This window comes from Oncorhynchus mykiss, chromosome 32 (assembly GCF_013265735.2).
Source record: "Oncorhynchus mykiss isolate Arlee chromosome 32, USDA_OmykA_1.1, whole genome shotgun sequence".
In the NCBI taxonomy this organism is placed as follows: Eukaryota; Metazoa; Chordata; class Actinopteri; order Salmoniformes; family Salmonidae; genus Oncorhynchus; species Oncorhynchus mykiss.
In genome coordinates this window covers 23,372,247-23,395,945 of record NC_050572.1, presented here as the reverse complement: position 1 = coordinate 23,395,945, position 23,699 = coordinate 23,372,247, and the positions used below count along the sequence as shown (strand labels likewise).

The following is a 23,699-nucleotide window of genomic DNA, read 5'->3' as shown; positions in this document are numbered from 1 at the left end:
CATGTTTCCATCCACAGTTTTTATGCGAGTAAAGTCACACCATATAAAAAAAAATAATGACAGCTTTGATGGAAACAGGAAGTTTTGGTACAATTTTATAAATGCTGACAGATAATTTGTGCTTTGACATGGATCTTTTTTGTGTCTGTAAAATGTATTATGCGAAAAATGGTAGTAGAAACAACTTTATACGCACATATTAATATAATGCCCATCATATGAAAGTAAAGTCACGCTATGACATGGTGTGTGGTCCTCCCACTATGACTTGGGAAAGCATGCAGTTTATTAGGCTACAGATGAAATAAGTTATGATGAACTTCACAGGGTGGTGAAAATGCAATGTGATGAGCTTGATGCTCCTTACCAATACATACTGATGATCTTATTCTGGTGATATGAAGATTGATGCTTGACTGCTGTTTGACAAATACAAATATTCTTGCTCTTATCCATAACAATCTCATCATGTAGGTAGCCTAACCACACTGTATCTGTGAGCTGTTGGCTAGAGCACATGTGACAAGAGTCGGCACATTTGCTATTTAAAACAACAGTTTTGTGCCAAAAATATCGGTAGAATTGAAAATGTTACAGAAATACATTGACCTTTTGATTTTTAATCTTTACATGAAAACATAAGAGAAAATGTGTGCAATACCTCATCACGTATTGATCATCATTCGCAAGAAGTCTGTTTGGTGGAAACACCAGGGGTGAGAAAATGTGCATGTTTTCTTTATGCTGACTTTAAAATATTCTTATGAATCTGTCACCAAAATGATGTAAATCTCGTTAATGACAATGATTATTCTTAATGCTTTTGACTCACTGTCTTTTTGTGTCATCTTTGTTTGACAGAAAACTGTAGATTATGTGTTATTAATCACAAGTCCTCCCAGGGAGGAAACAATTGAAGCTTGTAGGAGTCAGTCAAGACAGTAAAACAAACGTGAATGTCGAAAGACAACAGACACGTACGTATACACGAGATGCTTTAATAATGAAGAGATTCATGACTTGCAAGAAGTACATTATTTGCAATGCAAATGAACAACAAACGTATTGAATCACGAACCGTTGAAATCCAAAACATCCTTCTCACCTTTCAGAAAGCCCCTCTTCCCCCCCATCCTCCCTTTCCCCGTCAAGCAAGTGTCTGGAAATCAATTCAACAAAATCCACAGAGGCGAAACAAGCTTCCAACCGATCAAAGAGATAATTATTTTACACACCTCACATGAGAACCCCCCCCAGCTGGGTCTCATCTGTGTCTTGATGGAAAAGTACCAGACATCGTTTGACATATCCTCTGTTTAAACCTGTCTCATTCCATCCAGGCGGGGAAAGATTTCTGTCGCACATAGATTTCACACACACACACGCACGCACATACACGCACGCACACACACACACACACACACACACACACACACACACACACACACACACACACACACACACACACACACACACACACACACACACACACACACACACACACACACACACACACACACACACACACACACACACAACATACACACAGGAAACACACACACACTAATGTGGAAGAAAGACAGTGTAAATGGGATCTGACTGTGTGGAGCAGCACCAGGTAATCTAATTTACCAGTAACTAAGTCTGATTCAACAGGGTGCAGCCGTAAAAACAAGCTCACCACATCCAGCAGACATATTGTCTCTGTAAGTGGCAAAGAATGATGGGAAGGTCACCATGAATGAAGAAATCAGACATCTAGACAAAAAGGCTACCTGGGCTTGTTCACCACATAGCTAAATGGATCAATATAATACACAGCGTCTGTAGGTAGGGATTGAAAGGGGGATGAGAGAGAGATAGAAAGTTGTGAAAATAAGGAGGTAGGAAGGGTTTAGAAAAGGGGTAGGGAATAGGGAGTGGTGAGTAGAAGAGGGAGGTAGGAAGGGTTTAAAAAAGGGGTAGGAAATAGGGAGGATGAAGAGCCGAGGAGAGAAAGAGAGAGACTAGTGTTATTAGGGTTTCCCCTCATCAATATTACTACTTTATGTAAAAAGTTATCTTCCTTTCTCAGTTCAAATAGCATTCCTCGTGTACCATACATCTTTCAATATACAATCTAGATATTCTTGTCCTCAGAAAGGAAGAGACCATTAGACTAGTAATCACCAAGGTTTACCTTCCGCTTCTAGTTAATCTGCCTTTCCCCATTCGGCTACAATAAGAGGACTGTGTGGAATCATCGTCACAGCAACAGGCAGCACCAAGCTCTGGCGGATGTGAATGGGAACCTTGATTACTTTTATAATATGAGAACTGATTGAGAAGTACCAACACACACACACACACACACACACACATGCGTGCGCACACACACACACACTTACACTCCCTCCCTCCTTAGGGAACTCTTTAGTGGGCAGTGTTCTATGGTTCAGGAATCTTCGGATAATTACTATATTAACATGCTGAATCTTAGTCGAACGAGAAAGAATAGAAAATTCCCAGAATGTAAAATACAATTACAACACACAGTCCATAATTGAATTATGACAATTGAGTTCTTCACATTTCCCTTATAACACAATGGAGTGAGAAGGGATGCCATCGACATCTCTCATTTCTATTACCTTCTATTCATTGTTGGATTATTTAATCATCTTAAACTAAGATTAACTATTTCAGACATATTGAATTGGGATTCTATATAGGTGAATCACATCTTCATTCCTCTATAAATAAACTCACACTTCTAATCATTTGCAATGTTAAATTCTCAAGTCAGCTATGCGTATTGTCTCCATTATTCTGAACTTAATTAAATTAGGGTGAATGAAATTGTTGAAATGAGACTAAACTGTGTCTCTAAAACTTCGGTCTTCCCTGACTAAAACACAAGGCCCCTTCGATCTTCCCTGACTAAAACACAAGGCCCCTTCGGTCTTCCCTGACTAAAACACAGGGCCCCTTCGATCTTCCCTGACTGAAACACAAGGCCCCTTCGGTCTTCCTTGACTAAAACACAAGACCCCTTCGGTCTTCCCTGACTAAAACACAGGGTCCCTTTGGTCTTCCCTGACTAAAACACAAGGTCCCTTCGGTCTTCCCTGACTAAAACATAAGGCCCCTTCGGTCTTCCCTGACTGAAACACAAGGTCCCTTCGGTCTTCCCTGACTAAAACACAAGGTCCCTTCGGTCTTCCCTGACTAAAATACAAGGTCCCTTCGGTCTTCCCTGACTAAAACACAAGGTCCCTAAAGTCTTCCCTGACTAAAATACAAGGTCCCTTAGGTCTTCCCTGACTAAAACACAAGGTCCCTTCGGTCTTCCCTGACTAAAACACAAGGTCCCTTCGGTCTTCCCTGACTAAAACACAGGGTCCCTTCGGTCTTCCCTGACTAAAACACAAGGTCCCTTCGGTCTTCCCTGACTAAAACACAGGGCCCCTTCGATCTTCCCTGACTGAAACACAAGGCCCCTTCGGTCTTCCTTGACTAAAACACAAGACCCCTTCGGTCTTCCCTGACTAAAACACAGGGTCCCTTTGGTCTTCCCTGACTAAAACACAAGGTCCCTTCGGTCTTCCCTGACTAAAACATAAGGCCCCTTCGGTCTTCCCTGACTGAAACACAAGGTCCCTTCGGTCTTCCCTGACTAAAATACAAGGTCCCTTAGGTCTTCCCTGACTAAAACACAAGGTCCCTTCGGTCTTCCCTGACTAAAACACAAGGTCCCTTCGGTCTTCCCTGACTAAAACACAGGGTCCCTTCGGTCTTCCCTGACTAAAACACAAGGACCCTTCGGTCTTCCCTGACTAAAATACAAGGCCCCTTCGGTCTTCCCTGACTAAAACATAAGGCCCCTTCGGTCTTCCCTGACTAAAACACAGGGTCCCTTCGGTCTTCCCTGACTAAAACACAAGGCCCCTTCGGTCTTCCCTGACTAAAACACAAGGTCCCTTCGGTCTTCCCTGACTAAAACACAAGGTCCCTTCGGTCTTCCCTGACTAAAACACAAGGACCCTTCGGTCTTCCCTGACTAAAACACAGGGTCCCTTCGGTCTTCCCTGACTAAAACGCAAGGTCCCTTCGGTCTTCCCTGACTAAAACACAAGGTCCCTTCAGTCTTCTCTGACTAAAACACAAGGTCCCTTCGGTCTTCCCTGACTAAAATACAAGGCCCCTTCGGTCTTCCCTGACTAAAACACAAGGTCCCTTCGGTCTTCCCTGACTAAAATACAAGGTCCCTTCGGTCTTCCCTGACTAAAACACAAGGTCCCTTCGGTCTTCCCTGACTAAAATACAAGGTCCCTTCGGTCTTCCCTGACTAAAACACAAGGTCCCTTCGGTCTTCCCTGACTAAAATACAAGGTCCCTTCGGTCTTCCCTGACTAAAACACAAGGTCCCTTCGGTCTTCCCTGACTAAAACACAAGGTCCCTTCGGTCTACAATGGTAGAGTTGTCATTTGGTGTGTGAATAAGAATGAGGAAAGTTAAGGATTTACATTTGTGCCCTGTTAGACTTAGACTATACCAACCAACCAAATAAAGGTGCTCTCTTCAGTCTTCAAATGGTAGACATCTACAATACTACAAGTAGCCAATAGTACCGTGCTTGCCAAAAGCAACAAGCACTGTGGTTACTGTTTCTTAATTTACTCTCACATGCTAACTGAAATTTGTCTCTGTAGCCCAGTTTCATTTGGAGAGAACATGAACAAGCAGGTGCTGTATCTATCTCTGTCCCTGTGTGTGTATGTGTCCCTCCTCAGGCAGTGCCAGCACAGCTCTGTGTGTGTCTCAGCACAATTACGACCAGCAGTGGCTCGTGCCTGGCCCCTTGGCCCCATGGGATATCAAGCAGCACGCCTTGGCTGGTGTGGCTGCAGTCAAACCCTTTACCACAAAGCTTTACACACGGACACGTACATGCAGGCAGGCACACACAAGCCTCCATAGCTCTGTGCAATCTTAGGATCAAGACAAACAATAAATATAATAAATATCCACAAAACAAGATTGCTACAGAAACAGCAATTACCCTTTTGGACACACACACACACACACCCACACACACACACACACACACACTCAGACTCACGCACGCAAGCACACTCACACTCACACACACACACACACACACACACACACACACACACACACACACACTCACACTCACACTCACACTCACACTCACACACACACTTGTGCATTGTCTATGGCTGAGCCCCTGCAGGCACAGTTTAAGGCAGTAAAGCTAAAGCCAAAACAATATGGTTCTCTGAGCCACAATTCACCCAATTCACCCACTATTCACCCGTATTGTAACACAACCCCTGAACAGACCATGTTAATCCATTGTTACACGGTAATTAACACATCGATATACAATAGACTTATGTCACCCATCTCTCTCTCTCTCTCTCTCTCTCTCTCTCTCTCTCTCTCTCTCTCTCTCTCTCTCTCTCTCTCTCTCTCTCTCTCTCTCTGTCTCTCTTTCTCTCTCTCTCTCTCTCTCTCTCTCTCTCTCTCTTTACCATCCCCGTTGACACACTGGACTTGTGGTATCTGGGTGCCTGGTCCACATTCTCTCTCGTTGTCCGGGATACACTCATCCAGCTTCACCAGCAGCCAATCATAGCAGCTGGGCTCGTCACAGGGTATGGCCTCCACCAGGTGAGGGCAGCTTCCTGTTCCTCCCGTGGGCTCGTTGACGATCCTCCTCTTCCTCAGTTTGAACCCTGGTAGGAAAAGACAGGAAAACAGATATAGGTATCCCGGTGCTGCCATGAAACCATAAATAGTTGTATAATTATGCCATTCTATGATCTGCTTCTACTATCCCAAATAACATTGAAATAAAGTATAGTCCCCCTCTGTGGTAACCCTTTTCAGGGCCTCCCTCAACACTAACCTCCCCCTCTGTGGTAACACTTTTCAGGATAGCTTAACTTGTTTTTCAAGGAGTCACGACTTAATGTCTTAAGTTCCCCCTCTCTTCTGCTACCGTCACAGTGTGTCACAGTGTGTCACAGTGTCACAGTGTGTCTTGGCTTTGATGATAACATTTATGTATTTATTTATTTAACACGACAGGACCATTAAGCCCCAGAAGATGACAGACATTAGAGAAACAGCTTCCAATAATGACTATTATTATTCTCTCCTCATTAACCCAGGCTTTTACCCAAAGTGACTCATGTATACTAATGTATGCAGCTATCCATTAATACGGCTGGGATTTGTGCTGTTCAAAGGCCGAGGGCTTTCCTCTCGCTATGCTCAAGGACATGGAAGTGGTGATTGCTGGTGTATGTATGTGTGTGCCTGTGTACGTGCATGTGTGTGTGTTATGTTAACGCCTGCCTGCCCAGCCCAATGACACCTTACCCCCAGCCCCAGGGTCTAATCTCCACTGTTGCTGCAGCCTGATAAGAAAGGAGGACCATGGGGGAGCCAGCAGAACTGGAGGACTCAGGTGGATGATGGCTATATTTCCTCTGATTATTTTGGATTCGGTCCTTTTCTTCCCGAATCCTCTATTTAATCAGGAGGGTCAGCTGGAGGATGGAGGTGTGTTGTCAGGTGTCAGGGCTGAGGTGGATGGTTTAGTTTAACAGGGACATGGGGTGAGGGAAAGAGTGTGAAGAGAAGGGGAGAGGAGGAGGGTTTAGGAAAGGTGAAGGGAATAGGGGGTGAAGGTGTAATAGAGGGGGTAATGGATAGCATAGAACAGGGTTTGTTTCTTTAATACTTTAATATCACTACTGTCTGTCGAACCACAGTAAAGGACAGCAAGATGAACAGATTGACTGAGGCCTTTCCAACCTGTCAGAGCCTGAGGACTCTTTGCACAGATAAACATAGTGATGGAGAAAAGTGTAGGCTATAATGACTTCTCCACTACAGTATGGTGTTGCAACATCTCAAAGGCTGCGGCTGAGACACGTATCTAAGAAACCAGAAAATATTTTGAAAACCTATCTCCCACAAAATGTTACTAGAATCCATAAAATACTGGTGGATAGACACTATCACAGTGTGTGTGTGCAGACACTCCATTTGGACAGCCAACACAAAAAGTGACAAACATTGATTGAACTAATACTGGGAGATCAGGTCATGTTGATGCTGCATAGAGCTCGTTGTCACGAAATGCCCAGAGGATGGTCTAAGAGTTTGCTTCTCTCGGCTAATGAGAGCCAGGGCGTACACACACACAGACGGGTATGGACAAGCACACACTCCAGTCAAGGTTGTGTGTGTGCTGTATGACATACTGTACAGTAGCGTGAGACACAGAGACACAGAGAGAGAGAGAGAGAGAGAGAGAGAGAGAGAGAGAAAGAGAGATGCAAGTGAATCAATCTTTAAAATGCATCGGGGACAATTTCTCGGCGTCCCTTCCATTTGAGATGCTTCATTAGTGTAGAGTCAATATGCATTAGTCACCATGGTGGAGGTGATAAAGGGGGCTGGGGCTAAGAGACTGCTGCTGCCGCTGTTCTGTTCCTGTACCAGCAATAATTAAGGGCTGAGCCAGCCAGCATGTATGTGTATCTGTGTGTGACTGTGAGTCCTTGGCGTCCACATCACTAAGAACTTAATATGGTCCATCCACACCCACACAGTCGTGAAGAGGAAACGGCAGCGCCTCTTCCCTCTCAGGAGGCTGAAAAGATTTGGCATGGGCCCTGAGATACTCAAAAGTTATACAGCTGCACCATCGAGAGCATCTTGACTGGCTGCATCAGTGCTTGGTATGGCAACTGCTTGGCATCCAACCGCAAGGCACTACAGAGGGTACATCACTGGGGTCGAGCTCCCTGTTATCCAGAACCTCTATACCAGGCGGTGTCAGAGGAAGGTCCGAAAAATTGGCAAAGACTCAAGCCACCCAAGCCATAGACTGTTGGCAAATGGTACAGGAGCATCAGCTCTCCGACCAACAGGCTCCGAGACAAATTCTACCCCCAAACCATAAGACTGCTAAATATCCAGACTGCTATATAGTCAATTAATGGTACCCAAACTGTCTGTACTGACTCTATCTTGCACTGACCCTACGCATACTCACTAGACTATACATACAAACCACAAACACACTCACTCACACACACTACACTGTTACACCAACACAAAAGCCTCATACATTCACAAACTCTACATATGCCGGACACCCTGCCCGCTCGACCCCATCCCCTCTTCCCCTCTCCAAACCATCTCTGAAGACCTTTTCACATCCCTCAACTCATCCATGACCACTCGCTGCATCCCCTCTGACTTCAAAATGGCCCTTCTTAAGAAACCAACACTGGACTCATCTGATGTCAAAAACTATACACCTGTATCCCTTCTTTCTTTTCTTTCCAAAACACTTGAACAAGCTCTCTCTGATCAACTCTCGTTATCTCTCTCAGAATGATCTTCTTGACCCTAACCAGTCAGGCTTCAAGACGGGTCCCTCAACCCAGACTGATCTTCTCTGTGTCACAGAGGCTCTCTGCACTGCCAAAGCTGACTCTCTCTCCTCTGTTTGCACACTCTTAGATTGATCTGCTGCCTTTGACACCGTGAACCTCCTCCTCTCCACCCACTCAGGGCTGGGTGTCTTAGGCTCTGCACACTCTTGGATTGCATCCTACCTGTCAGGCTGCTCCCACCAGGTGACGTAGAGAGGATCTGTGTCTGGACCACGTACTTTCACTACTGGTGGCCCCAGGGCTGGGTTCTAGGCCCTCTCCTCTTCTCTCTATACACCAAATCACTCGGCTCTATCATATCCTCACATGGTCTCTCCTATCATCGCTATGCGGATGACACTCAACCAGTTTTCTCCTTTCCCTTGTAATATCCGGTCTGGACTACTGCAGCTCGCTGTTGGGTGGGCTCCTCGCAGGTGCCATCAAATGCCTGCAACTTATCAGAACGCTGCAGCATTCCTGGTTTTCAACCTTCCCAAGTCACCTCACTCCTCCGCACACCCCACTGGCTACCAGTCAAAGCTCATATCCACTACAAGACCATGATGCTTGCCTACGGAGCAGCAAGAGGAATTGCCCCTCCCTACCAACCCAAGCACTATGTTCTGCCACCTTTGGTCTCTTGGCCCTCTGACCCCTACCGGAGACCAGCTCCCGCTCAGCCCAATCCAAGCTCTTCCCTGTCCTGGCACCCCAATGGTAGAACCAGCTTTCCCCTAAAGCTAGGATAACAGAGTCCTTGCCCGTCTTCCGAAAGCACCTGAAACCCTACCTCTTAAAAGGGTATCTTAATACCCCCCTCCACCTAAAAATAAAAAACTGAACCAACACTTGCACTTGACCTTTTAAAGCTCTGACTTTGCTGATAGCTACATTATTGAGGACAATTTAACTACTATGCGTGTGATATTGATGTGGTTGTCCCACCTAGCTATCTTTAGACGAATGCACTAACTGTCAACACACAAACACATACCGACACAACACAAACACACATACTGCACATACACGCATACTCTCACACACACTCACACACTTTTACACGTATCATTTGCTGCTGCTACTTTGTTCTTTATTTTACTCTTGTTATTATCTATCCTGATGCCTAGTCACTTTACCCTGCCTTCATGTACATACAGTGCTTTGCGAAAGTATTCGGCCCCCTTGAACTTTGCGACCTTTTGCCACATTTCAGGCTTCAAACATAAAGATATAAAACTGTATTTTTTGTGAAGAATCAACAACAAGTGGGACACAATCATGAAGTGGAACGACATTTATTGGATATTTCAAACTTTTTTAACAAATCAAAAACTGAAAAATTGGGCGTGCAAAATTATTCAGCCCCCTTAAGTTAATACTTTGTACTTTCGCAAATACAAATAATATTGATCTGGTACTGGTACTCCCTGTATATAGCTCAATTCTTGTGTATTTTATTTTACTCCTCTTGTGTTAATTACTATACATCTTTGGGTGCTGTGTTGATACGTCTTTGGGTGCTGTATTGATATGTCTTTGGGTGCTGTATTGATATGACTTTGGGTGCTGTATTGAAATGTATTTGGGTGCTGTATTGATATGTCTTTGGGTGCTGTGTTGATACGTCTTTGGGTGCTGTGTTGATACATCTTTGGGTGCTGTATTGATATGTCTTTGGGTGCTGTATTGATATGTCTTTGGGTGCTGTATTGATATGTCTTTGGGTGCTGTATTGATACGTCTTTGGGTGCTGTATTGATATGTCTTTGGGTGCTGTATTGATATGTCTTTGGGTGCTGTATTGATATGTCTTTGGGTGCTGTATTGATATGTCTTTGGGTACTGTATTGCTATGTCTTTGGGTGCTGTATTGATATGTCTTTGGGTGCTGTATTGATACGTCTTTGGGTGCTGTATTGATATGTCTTTGGGTGCTGTATTGCTATGTCTTTGGGTGCTGTATTGATATGTCTTTGGGTGCTGTATTGATATGTCTTTGGGTGCTGTATTGATACGTCTTTGGGTGCTGTATTGATATGTCTTTGGGTGCTGTATCCCAGCCCGGAGCAATAAAAAAATATATATATATTCATCATTACTAAAGTATAGCTATTACTGTTACACCCAGTGTGTGGTGTTCCAATGCCATACATTCAAGACGGCCGTCTATTTGACTGAATGGGTATCGAAGTCAAGACTTGTGTTAGCCCACAAAGCTAAAGCCTAGGCATAACCACAATTACAGCAGTGTTCCACCCACCTTTCTTGGCAGCTGTGTCCAGGCAGTTTTCAAAGGTGCAGGGTCCCCAGGCACCCCAGGAGGACACGTCACACTCCACAGGACAGGGGATGTGGCACGGCTGGGTGGTGTTGGGGGGCGGGCTGAGGCACAGGTCACCATCAACGGGCCTGGAGGCTAGAAACACAGAGAGATCCACAGAGACATGGTATCAGAACAGGGCAGGGGATGTGGCGCAACTAGGTAATGTTGAGGGCAGGCCCAGGCATAGGTCACTGTTTACAAGTATGAAAACATACAATAACACAATGTTAGAAATCTAAGTAGTACAGTGATATGACCTTAGAGATTATCCATATATATTTACATGTAATATAGTGGACATACTGAGCTGTATCATTACTGTCACTGTGGAACTACCTACTTTTATCCTGGCCCTCTCCATCTGGGTAGTGGGTTAAAACTTCAGGCTAATAGATGAAAATTAATCCTGAATCGTTCCACCAGTCATGAATAAAACTCACACCAACTAAAACCCCACCGGGATGTTCATAGTCATGAATATTCCTACCCTCACGCCATCTCAAATCCAAGACAACATTTAGCAAACAGTATGGCCTTTCATTTGTTCGCCATCCTTCTAAATCCAGTCTAGTTGAAATAACAAATGCCTTTTTTTAATATTTTTTTTTTCACCTTTATTTAACCAGGTAGGCTAGTTGAGAACAAGTTCTCATTTACAACTGCGACCTGGCCAACATAAAGCATAGCAGTGTGAACAGTCAGCAACACAGAGTTACACATGGAGTAAACAATTAACAAGTCATAACACAGTAGAATTTTTTTATTTTTTCTTTAAAAAAAGAGTCTATATACATTGTGTGCAAAAGGCATGAGGAGGTAGGCGAATAATTACAATTTTGCAGATTAACACTGGATTGATAAATGATCAGATGGTAATGTGCAGGTAGAGATATTGGTGTGCAAAAGAGCAGAAAAGTAAATAAATAAAAACAGTATGGGGATGAGGTAGGTAAATTGGGTGGGCTATTTACCGATGGACTATGTACAGCTGCAGCGATCGGTTAGCTGCTCAGATAGCAGATGTTTAAAGTTGGTGAGGGCATGTCAGGCTCAGCCCGGTGCTGCTCAATGACACACACGCACGCACACACACGCACACACACACACACACACACACACACACACACACACACACACACACACACACACACACACACACACACACACACACACACACACGGTGGATAAAGCAGTAGGTGAGTCTCTATAAGCTCACTGCTCTGATGAGTCATTCCAATCGCTCCATCACCATGCTGTGACTGAAGCCTGAGTCTGACTCATTCACATGCAAATTGCTACCACTTGGTCAAAGGTCTGTCCTTTGAATGCTGTCTTTTAAAATATGTGTGTAAGTGCGTGCCTGCCGAGTGATGATCCATTTTGTCAATCTGTGAAGCATTTTAGTCTATTTTAGTAATTAGAAAATCCCTCTGGCAATGCTAGCTGAATAGGAGCAATCAAGAGGAGTAGGCTACATATCCTTCAAAGCAGGGGTGTCAAACATTCCATCGAGGGCCTAGTGTCTGCGGGTTTTCATTTCTTTCTTTCAATTAAGATCTAGACAACAAGGTGAGGGGACTTTTTTTTACTAATTAGTGACCTTAATTCATCAATCAAGTACAAGGGAGGAGCCAAAACCTGCAGACACTTGGCCCTCCGTGGAATGAGTTTGACACGTGCTTTAAAGGGTTTTGAATGGAGGCTTACCTACGCCACTTTAGAAGGCTTACCTATGCCACTGGCCAACTGTTTTAAAACACAGCCATTCATATTACCTGTGTGCGTGTCACACCTGTGTGGGTGTGTGTGTCCCAGCTTTGTGTGTGTGTGTGTGTGTGTGTGTGTGTCTGGTAGTAACAATACTGACTGGAAATTATAAGGACGCCACATGTTTACATGTTTATGTGGTCACACCACATAATATAATTGCACGGTCTGCCGGTCCATTTTCATCAAAGCCATTTTGTGTGTGTGTGTGTGTGTGTGTGTGTGTGCGTATATGCGTGTGTGCGTGCGTGCATGCGTGTGTGTGTGTGTGTGGACTGAAGTAGCTACTGTATTTTGTCATCCTCCATAATAGCAAAGGGCTGATTAATGAACGACTCCGTGCTGGGTGACCTTGGTTTGTGGTGCCACATGCGTCTCTCGCTCTGTCTCCTGCCAGATGGTCTCGTCTAGTCTCTACCCTGCCTTACACACCACACCACGGAGGGGTTCCTGGGGCCAAACTAAGTCCTCCAAGCCCAGCCAGACACCTGCGGCTCGCCCCTCTCCTCTACTCTCTGTCAACCCATGCCATCAGCATCTATAACTGTACTTCCGGATGGCATCACACAGCCAGCCGTTCTACCTCTAGCTACAGAATGTCTCTATGGGCCTTCTAATAAGGATCCATATTGATTACAACCAAACAGAACAGAGCTGGATAGAACTGAACAGTAGCATCAGATTCACTGGCTCCCTGCACTCTCCTTCCCTGCCTTTCTCCCTTCCTCCCTGCTGCTTTTCCCTGTTGTCCATATCAGAACCCCCACGGAATACGTATCTAAATCTGTCCTGTTTAGCTAAACATGAGCTGTGATATTATTACATTGGCAGAAATATTAGTGTGTGTGCGTGGTGTGCATATGTATATGTATATGTATATGTGTGCGTGTGTGTGTGTGAGAGAGTGCGTACGTGTGTGCGTGCGTTGGCTTAGAAAATCAATGCTTCTTATGACCAACTCATTTCACCAGCATTTTGGCATTCATAACATGGGTTTGTTGAAGCCAGCTGTAATCCCCAGAATGATTGAAACGGGGAGTTTTGTGTCCAAATAAAGCTTCTTTCCTATGTAAATGCCACTGAGAATGCGTACAAACACAACAAGCTTATATGACTAATCTAGCAGAGAGGCGGTAGGGAGTTCAGAGACACCACTGTTCCGCACACACACGCGCACGCACGCACGCACGCACGCGCACACACACACACACACACACACACACACACACACACACACACACACACACACACACACACACACACACACACACCACCCAGCCTCAGTCAAATCACAAATCACAAAAAACATCAGCCTTGAAAGCAAAAAACAAGACCACATCAGTTTAAATCAGACTGAAGATTTAGTTCTGTTGCAGCTGAGATGGAGATTTGTGAACAATGCTTCATAAACTCAGGCAATATATAAACTATATTGCCTGAGATTTGAGAAATTCTGTGTTGAGCCCTATAATAACCCAGAACTGTGTATTTCATGTTTTGTACCAGGTGTGTAATGTTTAGTTTTGAAGACAGGATAGATGATTGAGAAGGGAATTGAGAGAAGAGAGTGTAGAATGAGAAAGTGAATTCCAAAAGTGGATGGGGAAGTTGTAATTGTGCCATAGAGCTGACAGGAAAGGATTAAAAGGAAAATATGTGTAACGACAGCTGCTGTGCTTTCCTACCTCTCACTCTACCTCTCTATCCATCCTTCTCTCACTCCCTTTCTCTCTCTCTGCAACTGTCACCATCAATTGTGTCACCTAGATAACCCTGTCACTTCAAAATACAGGACGCTCACAAGATTTGAAAGATCTATCAAGTTGCAGTTTAGACGTCTGATGATTGTCCTTCTCTTTATACCACTACAATCACAGCCTCAACAGTACAGCAAAGTGCCTCCTCTGTCTGGCTGTCTGAGAGCAGCTGGAATCGTTTGAATAATTTCTGTGAGCGGTGGCCAGTTGAGCCCCCTGACCAGATGGACAGTCTGGGAGTTAGCGTGGAAGCGCTGGATAAACATGGGCTCGCTACCAGCCAACATCCCTTCCTTATACACTGACTAAGTAGTGCCCCACACTCATATTTCATGTCACACCACTGCTCTCTCTCTCTCATTTTCACTATCACTTTTTACTCTCTCTCTCTCTCGAGCACTTTCTCTCTCTCTTTCTCTCTTCTTTCCGTCCGTGCATCTTTCTCCTCCCTGCCTCAGTTCCTTCCTCCCCTCTCTCTACCTCCCTGTGCAGAGCTGGAAAAGATGAGATGATTTTGGGTGCGTGCACAAGTTTAATCAGAACTGAGTGCTCGAGGGTCTCCCGAGTGGTGCAGTGGTCTAGCGACTCCTTGTGGTGGGCCTGGGCGCCTGCAGGCTGACTTCGTTCGTCAGTTGAACGGTGTTTCCTCCGACACATTGGTGCAGCTGACTTCCGGGTTAAGCAGGCGATTTTAAGAAGTGCGGTTTAGCGGGTAATGTTTCGGAGGACGCATGACTCAACCTTCGTCTCTCCCGAGCACGTTGGGTAGTTGCAGCGATGAGACAAGATCGTAATTGATTCGTAATTGGATATCACGAAATTGGGGAGAAAAAGGAGGTAAAAATACAAAAAAAAACTTCCCAGCTCAATTTCCCTGTCAACCTGTCCAGTGTACAGAGATGATATGGAGCGAGGTTGACAAACTATGACAAAACATGGGCCGTAAACCATGTACTTCCACCACAGTTGTGATGTTGAAAATCAAATGAAAGTGTATTGGTCGCGTACACAGTTTAGCAGATGTTATAGCGGATGCACCAAAATGCTTGTGTTAATTGCTCCTAACAGTGCAGTAAATGTCAAACAAGTACACAAATAAGCTGTTTTTCAGTCTCTCGGTCCCTGCTTTGATGCACCTGTATTGACCTCGCCTTCTGGATGATAGCGGGGTGAACAGGCAGTGGGTCGGGCGGTTGTTGTCCTTGATGATCTTTATGGCCTTCCTGTGACATCGGGTGGTGTAGGTGTCCTGGAGGGCAGGTAGTTTGCCCCCGGTGATGCGTTGTGCAGACCTCACTACCCTCTGGAGAGCCTTACGGTTGTGGGCGGAGCAGTTGCCGTACCAGGCGGTGACACAGCCCGACAGGATGCTCTCGATTGTGCATCTATAGAAGTTTGTGAGTGCTTTTGGTGACAAGCCAAATTTCTTCAGCCTCCTGAGATTGGGGTGCTCCCTCTGCTGTTTCCTGAAGTCCACGATCATCTCCTTTGTTTTGTTGACGTTGAGTGTGAGGTTATTTTCCTGACACCACACCTCCGAGGGCCCTCACCTCCTCCCTGTAGGCCGTCTCGTCGTTGTTGGTAATCAAGCCTACCACTGTAGTTTCGTCCGCAAACTTGATGATTGAGTTGGAGGCGTGCATGGTCACACAGTCGTGGGTGAACAGGGAGTACAGGAGAGGGCTCAGAATGCACCCTTGTGGGGCCCCAGTGTTGAGGATCAGCGGGGTGGAGATATTGTTACCTACCCTCACCACCTGGGGGTTGGCCCGTCAGGAAGTCCAGTACCCAGTTGCACAGGGCGGGGTCGAGACTCAGGGTCTCGAGCTTGGTGACGAGTTTGGAGGATACTATGGTGTTAAATGCTGAGCTGTAGTCGATGAACAGCATTCTCACATAGGTATTCCTCTTGTCCAGATGGGTTAGGGCAGTGTGCAGTGTGGTTGCGATTGCGTCGTCTGTGGACCTATTTGGGCGGTAAGCAAATTGGAGTGGGTCTAGGGTGTCAGGAGGTGATATGGTCCTTGACTAGTCTCTCAAAGCACTTAATGATGACGGAAGTGAGTTCTACGGGGCGGTAGTCGTTTAGCTCAGTTACCTTAGCTTTCTTAGGAACAGGAACAATGGTGGCCCTCTTGAATCATGTGGGAACAGCAGACTGGGAGCATTGATTGAATATGTCCGTAAACACACCAGCCAGCTGGTCTGCGCATGCTCTGAGGATGCGGCTGGGGATGCTGTCTGGGCCTGCAGCCTTGCGAGGGTTAACACGTTTAAATGTTTTACTCACATCGGCTGCAGTGAAGGAGAGTCTGCAGGTTTTGGTAGCGGGCTGTGTCAGTGGCACTGTACTGTCCTCAAAGCGGGCAAAAAAGTTAGTCTGTCTGGGAGCAAGACATCCAGGTCTGCGATGGGGCTGGTTTTCTTTTTGTAATCCGTGATTGACTGTAGACCCTGCCACATACCTCTTGTGTCTGAGCCGTTGAATTGTGACTCTACTTTGTCTCTATACTGACGCTTAGCTTGTTTGATTGCCTTGTGGAGGGAATAGCTACACTGTTTGTATTCGGTCATGTTTCCGGTCACCTTGCCCTGGTTAAAAGCAGTGGTTCGCGCTTTCAGTTTCACAAAATGCTACCATCAATCCACGGTTTCTGGTTTGGGAATGTTTTAATCGTTGCTATGGGTACGACGTCTTCAATGCACTTTCTAATGAACTCGCTCACCGAATCAGCGTATTCGTCAATGTTGTTGTTATCCAAATGCAATCTATGTGTATATACACCGAAAGGATATACTAGGAATGATATGTACAGCAGTAGCTATATTACAGTGTTGAGAATCAGGCATATAAATATGCAGAGGGTATAAACAGTGTCACTAAAATGCAATGTACAGTAGTAGAGCTATTATAATGAGCTATTTGGAGAATACACTACATGAATACACAGTGTGAAAAACAGTATGAAAGAAACAGGAAGTGTCCAGTATTTAAGGTCTCTATGTATGTGCATGTGTTTGTGAGTATGGGGGTATGCTTGGGTGTGAGTGTTTATGTGAGTGCAGTAGTCTGTGTATGTATGAGATGTGTGTGTGTGTGTGTGTGTGAGGTGTGTGTGTATGTATGAGGCGTGCGTGTGTGTGTGTGTGTGTGTGTGTGTGTGTGTGTGTGTGTGTGTGTGTGTGTGTGTGTGTGTGTGTGTGTGTGTGTGTGTGTGTGTGAGGTGTGTGTTTGAAGTTCAAGTGTGTGGGAGTATGTGTGCAAAAAAAAGTTGCAGGACAGGTAGCCGGCTAGTGACGGCTGTTCAACAGTCTGAGTTCCAGTCCACCTGGGGGTGGGTGTGTGCATGCGTGTGTGTGTTTGTGCTTGCGTTTGTGCATTCATGTGTGTAACATTACCAAGGGAGTGGGAACAGTTTTAATACATTATCTGGGAACACAGTTACTACATTATCTGGGGACAGAGAGAGTTATTACTGCTTCTGCTGACTGTATAGATATGCTGCCCTGTCATATTGACATTGGGTGTTTGTCAGACAGGCAATGGTTACCTACCAAATGGCACTATATTCCCTACACTATGGGCCCTGGTAAAAAGTAGTGGACTATATTGGGAATATGGTGCCACTTGGGATGCATCCAATGATATCTACTATCACCCGTGTCAGGAACTGTTCTCACATGGGGTACCATTGTTTTTAGAGAATTGTTTTCAGAAGGGATGCACCAATTTTGAGTAGTGCAAGGCTTTTAGGATCTCCAAAGGTCCCCGGATGGGGAAACACATTTCTCAACCCCATTCCTATTCTACGCTTCTGCACCATTAGTGCATGCATTTTGGCTGGCAAGGGAATCCCATTGAATTTCTTACTATTGCGTAAGGGCATGAGTGCGGCCTTAGCAAAAGTGCTCAGTCTCCAGTGCACGAGGTGGAAGAGATCTGTACAATGGGACAAGGCATTCGTATGGGAGGGGAAAAAAGGGGACACAATGGATATGGGCTTTCTATAGACACACGACTGGTGAGAGAGATGACCTAGTATGGGAGAAGGGCATGAGTTATCAGAATGGGAGAAAGATTACACATTGGGGATAAAGGACAGTTGCATGCTGGTCAGGTTACCTTCTTTGCTATTGAGAGAGCTTGAGGCAGGGTCGGCGCTGTTTGCCTGGACACAGTACACCTCATGGTTCTGAACTCCGCCCCCGCACAGCCCAGTTAGGTTACCACGACGACGGTCCTGTTGGCTTAGCAACATATCCACCCTGCACTCGGTCCACTCCGTTGTCTTCCAGTTGTACCTGCAGAGGAGAATGATTTGAATCAATTTTCATTTTTTTACATAACATAGATTGGGAAGAATATATACATTAATTACATTATCAAGGATGCCACAATTACAGTGGCTTCCAAAAGTAGTCACGCCCCTTTACCTTTTCCACACCTTGTTGTGTTACAGCCTGAATTTAAAATGGATTACATTTAGATTTTTGTTCACTGGCCTACACACAATACCTCATAATGTCACAGTGGAATGATGCTTTTAGAGCATTTTACAACGTAATAAAAAATGAAAAGCGGAAATATCTTGAGTCAATAAGTATTCAACCCCTTTGTTATGGCAAACCTAAATAAGTTCAGGAGTAAAAGTTTGCTTTTAAGGGATAGGTGTCTTAACAAGTCACATAATAAGTTGCATTGACTCCCTCTGTGTGCAATAATAGTGTATAACATGATTTTTAAATGACTACCTCTTACTGTATCTTTTCCCACACATACAATTAATTTGGAACGTCCCTCAGTCGAGCAGTGAATTTCAAACACAGATTCAACCACAAAACCCATCAAGGTTTTCCAATGCTTTGCGAAGAAGGGCACCTATTGGTAGATGGGTAAAAAGCAGACATTGAATATCCCTTTGAGCATGGTGAAGTAATCAATGACACTTTGGATGGTGTATCAATACTGTACATACAGTCACTACAAAGACACAGGCGTCCTTTCTAACTCAGTTGCCGGAGAGGAAGGAATCCGCTCAGGAATTTCACCATGAGGCGAATGGTGACTTTAAAACAGTGGATCAACAACATTGTAGTTACTCCACAATACTATCCAAATTGACAGAGTGAAAAGAAGGAAGCCTGTACAGCACAAAAATATTCCAAAGCACGCATTCTGTTTCCAACAAGGCACTAAAGAAATAGTGGAAAAATGTGGAAAAGCAATTCACTTTTTGTCCTGAATACAAATAGTTATGTTTGCGGCAAATCCAATACAACTCATTACTGAGTACTATGCTCCATATTTCAAGCACAGTGGTGGCTGCATCATGTTTTGGGTATGCTTGTAACCACTAAGGACTGGGGAGTTTTTCAAGATAAAAAAGAAACAGAATGGAGCTCAACACAGGCAAATTCCTACAGGAATACTTTCCCTTTCAGAAAGACAATAACCTAAAACACAAGGCCAAATCTACACTGGAGTTTCTTACCAAGAAGTCAGTGAATGTTCCTATGTGGCCGAGTTACAGTTTTGACTTAAATCTCCTTGAAAATCTATGGCAAGACTTGAAAACGGTTGCGGGGCAATGATCAACATCGAATTTGACAAAGCTTGAAGAATAAAAAAAAATAGGCAAATGTTGCGCAATCTAGGTTTGGAAATCTCTTAAAGACTTACCCAGAAAGACTCACAACTGTATTCGCTGCAAATGGTGATTCTAGCATGTATTGACTCAGGGGTGTGAATACTTATGTAAGTGTGATATTTATGTATATAATTTTCAATTAATGTACCAACATTTCTAAAAACATGTTTTCACTTTGTCATTACGAGGTATTGTGTGTAGATGGGTGGACAAAAAATATGTCAATGGGTATTAAAACTATCTGAAGGCACTCTCCGGCTACCTGGATAAAGCACTAAATAAACTTCAGTTAGTGCTAAATACGGCTGCTAGAATATTGACTAGAACCAAAACATTTGATCATATTAGTCCAGTGCTAGCCTCTCGACACTTGCTTACTGTTAAGGCTAAGACTGATTTCAAAGTTTTACTGCTAACCTACAAAGAGTTACATGTACTTGCTCCTACCTATCTCTCCGATTTGGTCCTACCGTACATACCTACACACAGTGGTGGAAAAAGTACTCAATTGTCAGACTTCAGTTAAAGTAAAGATACCTTAATAGAAAATGACTCAAGTAAAAGTGAAAGTCACCCAGTAAAATACTACTTGAGTAAAAGTCTAAAAGTATTTGGTTTTAAACATACTTAAGCATCAAAAGTAAATGTAATTACTAAAATATACTTAAACATGAAAAATAATAGTAGAAGTATAAACCATTTCAAATTCCTTAAATTAAGCAAACTTTATCTGGCAGACTTTAGTGAGTCTGCCAGATAAAAGGCAGTAGGGATGACCAGGGATGTTCTCTTGATGTGTGTGAATACAACCCATTTCCTGTCCTGCTAAGCAATCAAAATGTTACTTTTGGGTGCCAGGGAAAACGTATGAAGAAAGAATTACATAATTGTCTTTAGGAATGAAGTGAAGTAAATGTTATAAAAAATATACACAATGAAGTAAAGTACAGATACCCCAAATACTACTGATTTTTACACCACTGCCTACACATACACTCCGCTTACAAGACCAAGGCCGCTTTATTGTCCGTAGAATGTCTAAGCAAACATCTGGAGGCAGGGCTTTCTCCTATAGAGCTCCATTATTATGTAATGGTCTACCTATCCATGTGATGGGCCCAGAATCGGTCTCGACCTTCAAGTCTTTACTGAAGACTCATTCATTAGGTGTGTCCCCCCCCCCCCCCCCCCCCCCCCATATGGGAAACATATGTTAACATTTCCAAAGCAAGTGAAGTAGATAATAAACGAAAGTGAAATAAACAATAAAAAATTAACAGTAAACTTTACACTCACAAAAGTTCCAAAAGAATAAAGACATTTCAAATGTCATATTATGTGCAAATAGTTAAAGTACAAAAGGGAAAATAAATAAACATAAATATGGGTGGTATTTACAATGGTGTTTGTTCTTCACTGGCTGCCCTTTTCTTGTGGCAACAGGTCACAAATCTTGCTGCTGTGATGTCACACTGTGGTATTTCACCCAACAGAGTTAATCAAAATTGGGTTTGTTTTTGAATTCTTTGTGGATCTGTGTAATCTCTCTCTCTCTACTGCACCTGCTGTTTCAACCTCTGAATGCTCGGCTGACATTTACTCCTTGTGCACCCTCTACAACCACCGTGATTATTATTTGACCCTGCTGGTCATCTATGAACGTTTGAACACCTTGAAAAACGATCTGGCCTTAATCGCCATGTACTCTTATAATCTCCACCCGGCACAGTCAGAAGAGGACTGGCCACCCCTCAGAGCCTGGTTCCTCTCTACGTTTCTTCCTAGGTTCCTGTGCTTTCTCATCTGCATTGCTTGCTCTTTGGGGTTATAGGCTGGGTTTCTGTTGATATGAAAAGGGCTTTATGAATACATTTGATTGATTCACTCTAGGTATAGTTTGCATCCCAAAAGCAAACTGTTCCCTACTCCACTACTTCCCTAAGTGTCAACAAATAAAAGCAGTGCAACTACATATAGGAATTGGAGTGCCATTTCTGATGCCACCATTCCTATTGTGGTCCTCATAAAGGAAGTTGACTGAGGGAGATATGGTAAGTGAGTATGAGTGGCTAGTAGAGAAAGTGTACAGCTGCATGAATATTAGCAGTCTTGTATTCCTGTTGTGAATGAAGTACCCTCCAGATTGTGTCCTACAAGGTCACAGCTTATTATTAAGCATCATTTAGTTTGATAGCATCTTTGATTGACTGTATCAAATGCATTATGTACAGATGTAGGCTCTTCATTTGAGCCAGTCTGCTACAGTCGGAAAATAATCCTGCAGCAACAGGAAATGTGAATTATTATGTGGATTATAATTAATGGACATTTTTTGGGGGTTGAATTGGTTTGAACGCTGTTGAGGTGTTTAGTTTGTAAATGTAGCCTAAGTTTATCTTCTCTTTCACATCTTATTGTGCTCTATTTCTTTCTTAAAAAGCATTTAGCCTACCACAAGGGGGTTAGCCTGCGGTAGTACAAGTACAAATGCCTGTTAGATTACATCTAGAGTACAAAACATTGCAGTAAACGTTGCATTACTCCAATTCTCTACAATGAATAAATCATGATGCAGCACAAGCTAAAACTCATTCCAAATGGCACCATATTCCCTTTATAGCGCCCTACTTTTTTACCAGAGCCCTATGGGTAGTGCACTAATTTGGAACTAAACCCTATTTGCATTCTTCACTATGGTTATTTTCAGCCAAATTGCAGCGAGAGGTTGGCAGAATGGCTTTTCGGGAAGTAAACAACATTAGCATGCATTTGAGTGTGGTCAATTGATGTTACGCAATGTGCATCTACTAGAAAGTCTCTTTTAAAGAAGTTGTCTGTGCAGTTGACCTTCAACATATATTCACAATTCGCCGCACAATCCAGAATTAATTTTGAATGTCCCCCAAGTGAATCTCAGTGGAAGGATTCAGCAGCATTAAACTGAAAGAGATCATACCGCAAAGGGCAATCTATTAACTCAGATTAGCGCTCAGCACTGAATTCATAGATAGCTCTGGGATCTGCTTCAAGGGAACTTGAAAGGTGCCTTCGTGTGTGTGGCGTAGTGAGGGGCAGCCACTAAAAGTCCACACCCTCACCAGCACCACATGCCATGTAGTCAGCCTGGAACAAGCCGCTGGCTGGAAAATGAACACAGGCACAGCTGAATTCAATGGGCTAGTTAAGGGTGTGACCGGCTACTCAATCAGCCACAACATATATCAACAACTGGTATCCCTCACCACAGAGGAGAGGACTGAGGGAGCTCTGTTTGCAAGTTTTATTTGATGAACATTTACGTTTGATTCTTGAAGAGATCATTTATGTTGTTACCTTATAGTCCATAAAAGCTATTTTGTTAAGAATTGACCCTCTCTCACGAGCCTCTATACTAGAAAGCTAGCCTAGCTCTGGTCCGTGGCAGTACACCTCCCTTCTGGCTGCCATATTGTGCTTCAGTAAGAATGTTAGGTATTGCTTTTCAGTTCAAATCCACCTGGGGTCACAAAATGGCTGCCCTGCCTCGATGTCTCTGGCGATAATGGCATTTTTTTGAGGTCACCACCAATGAAAGGGCTCCATATTCGTGAATGGGGTCCCTGCAGGGCCGGTTTAATGCAGGGGCTTACTGGGGCTGAAGCTCCTTGGCCCAGGCCCATGAGGGGCCCAACAGGCAGCAAAAAAATATATAAAATAAATAACTAAAAATTGAAATATATACAGTATATATTATATATA

The 23,699-nt window shown here is 44.0% G+C and overlaps 1 protein-coding gene across 1 annotated transcript in view; it reads right to left on the bottom strand.

Annotated features, from left to right (window-relative positions):
* The window catches only part of LOC110489408 (thrombospondin type-1 domain-containing protein 7A), a 169,279-nt gene that overhangs the window by 73,903 nt on the left and 71,677 nt on the right, over window positions 1–23,699 (bottom strand). Inside the window, exons 4-6 of the mRNA XM_036971022.1 lie at window positions 18,437–18,615; window positions 10,727–10,882; window positions 5,539–5,742 (exon numbers count right to left, since the gene is read on the bottom strand). Of these exons, the coding sequence (XP_036826917.1) occupies window positions 5,539–5,742; window positions 10,727–10,882; window positions 18,437–18,615 (539 nt within the window). The remainder of the gene's footprint in view (window positions 1–5,538; window positions 5,743–10,726; window positions 10,883–18,436; window positions 18,616–23,699) is intronic.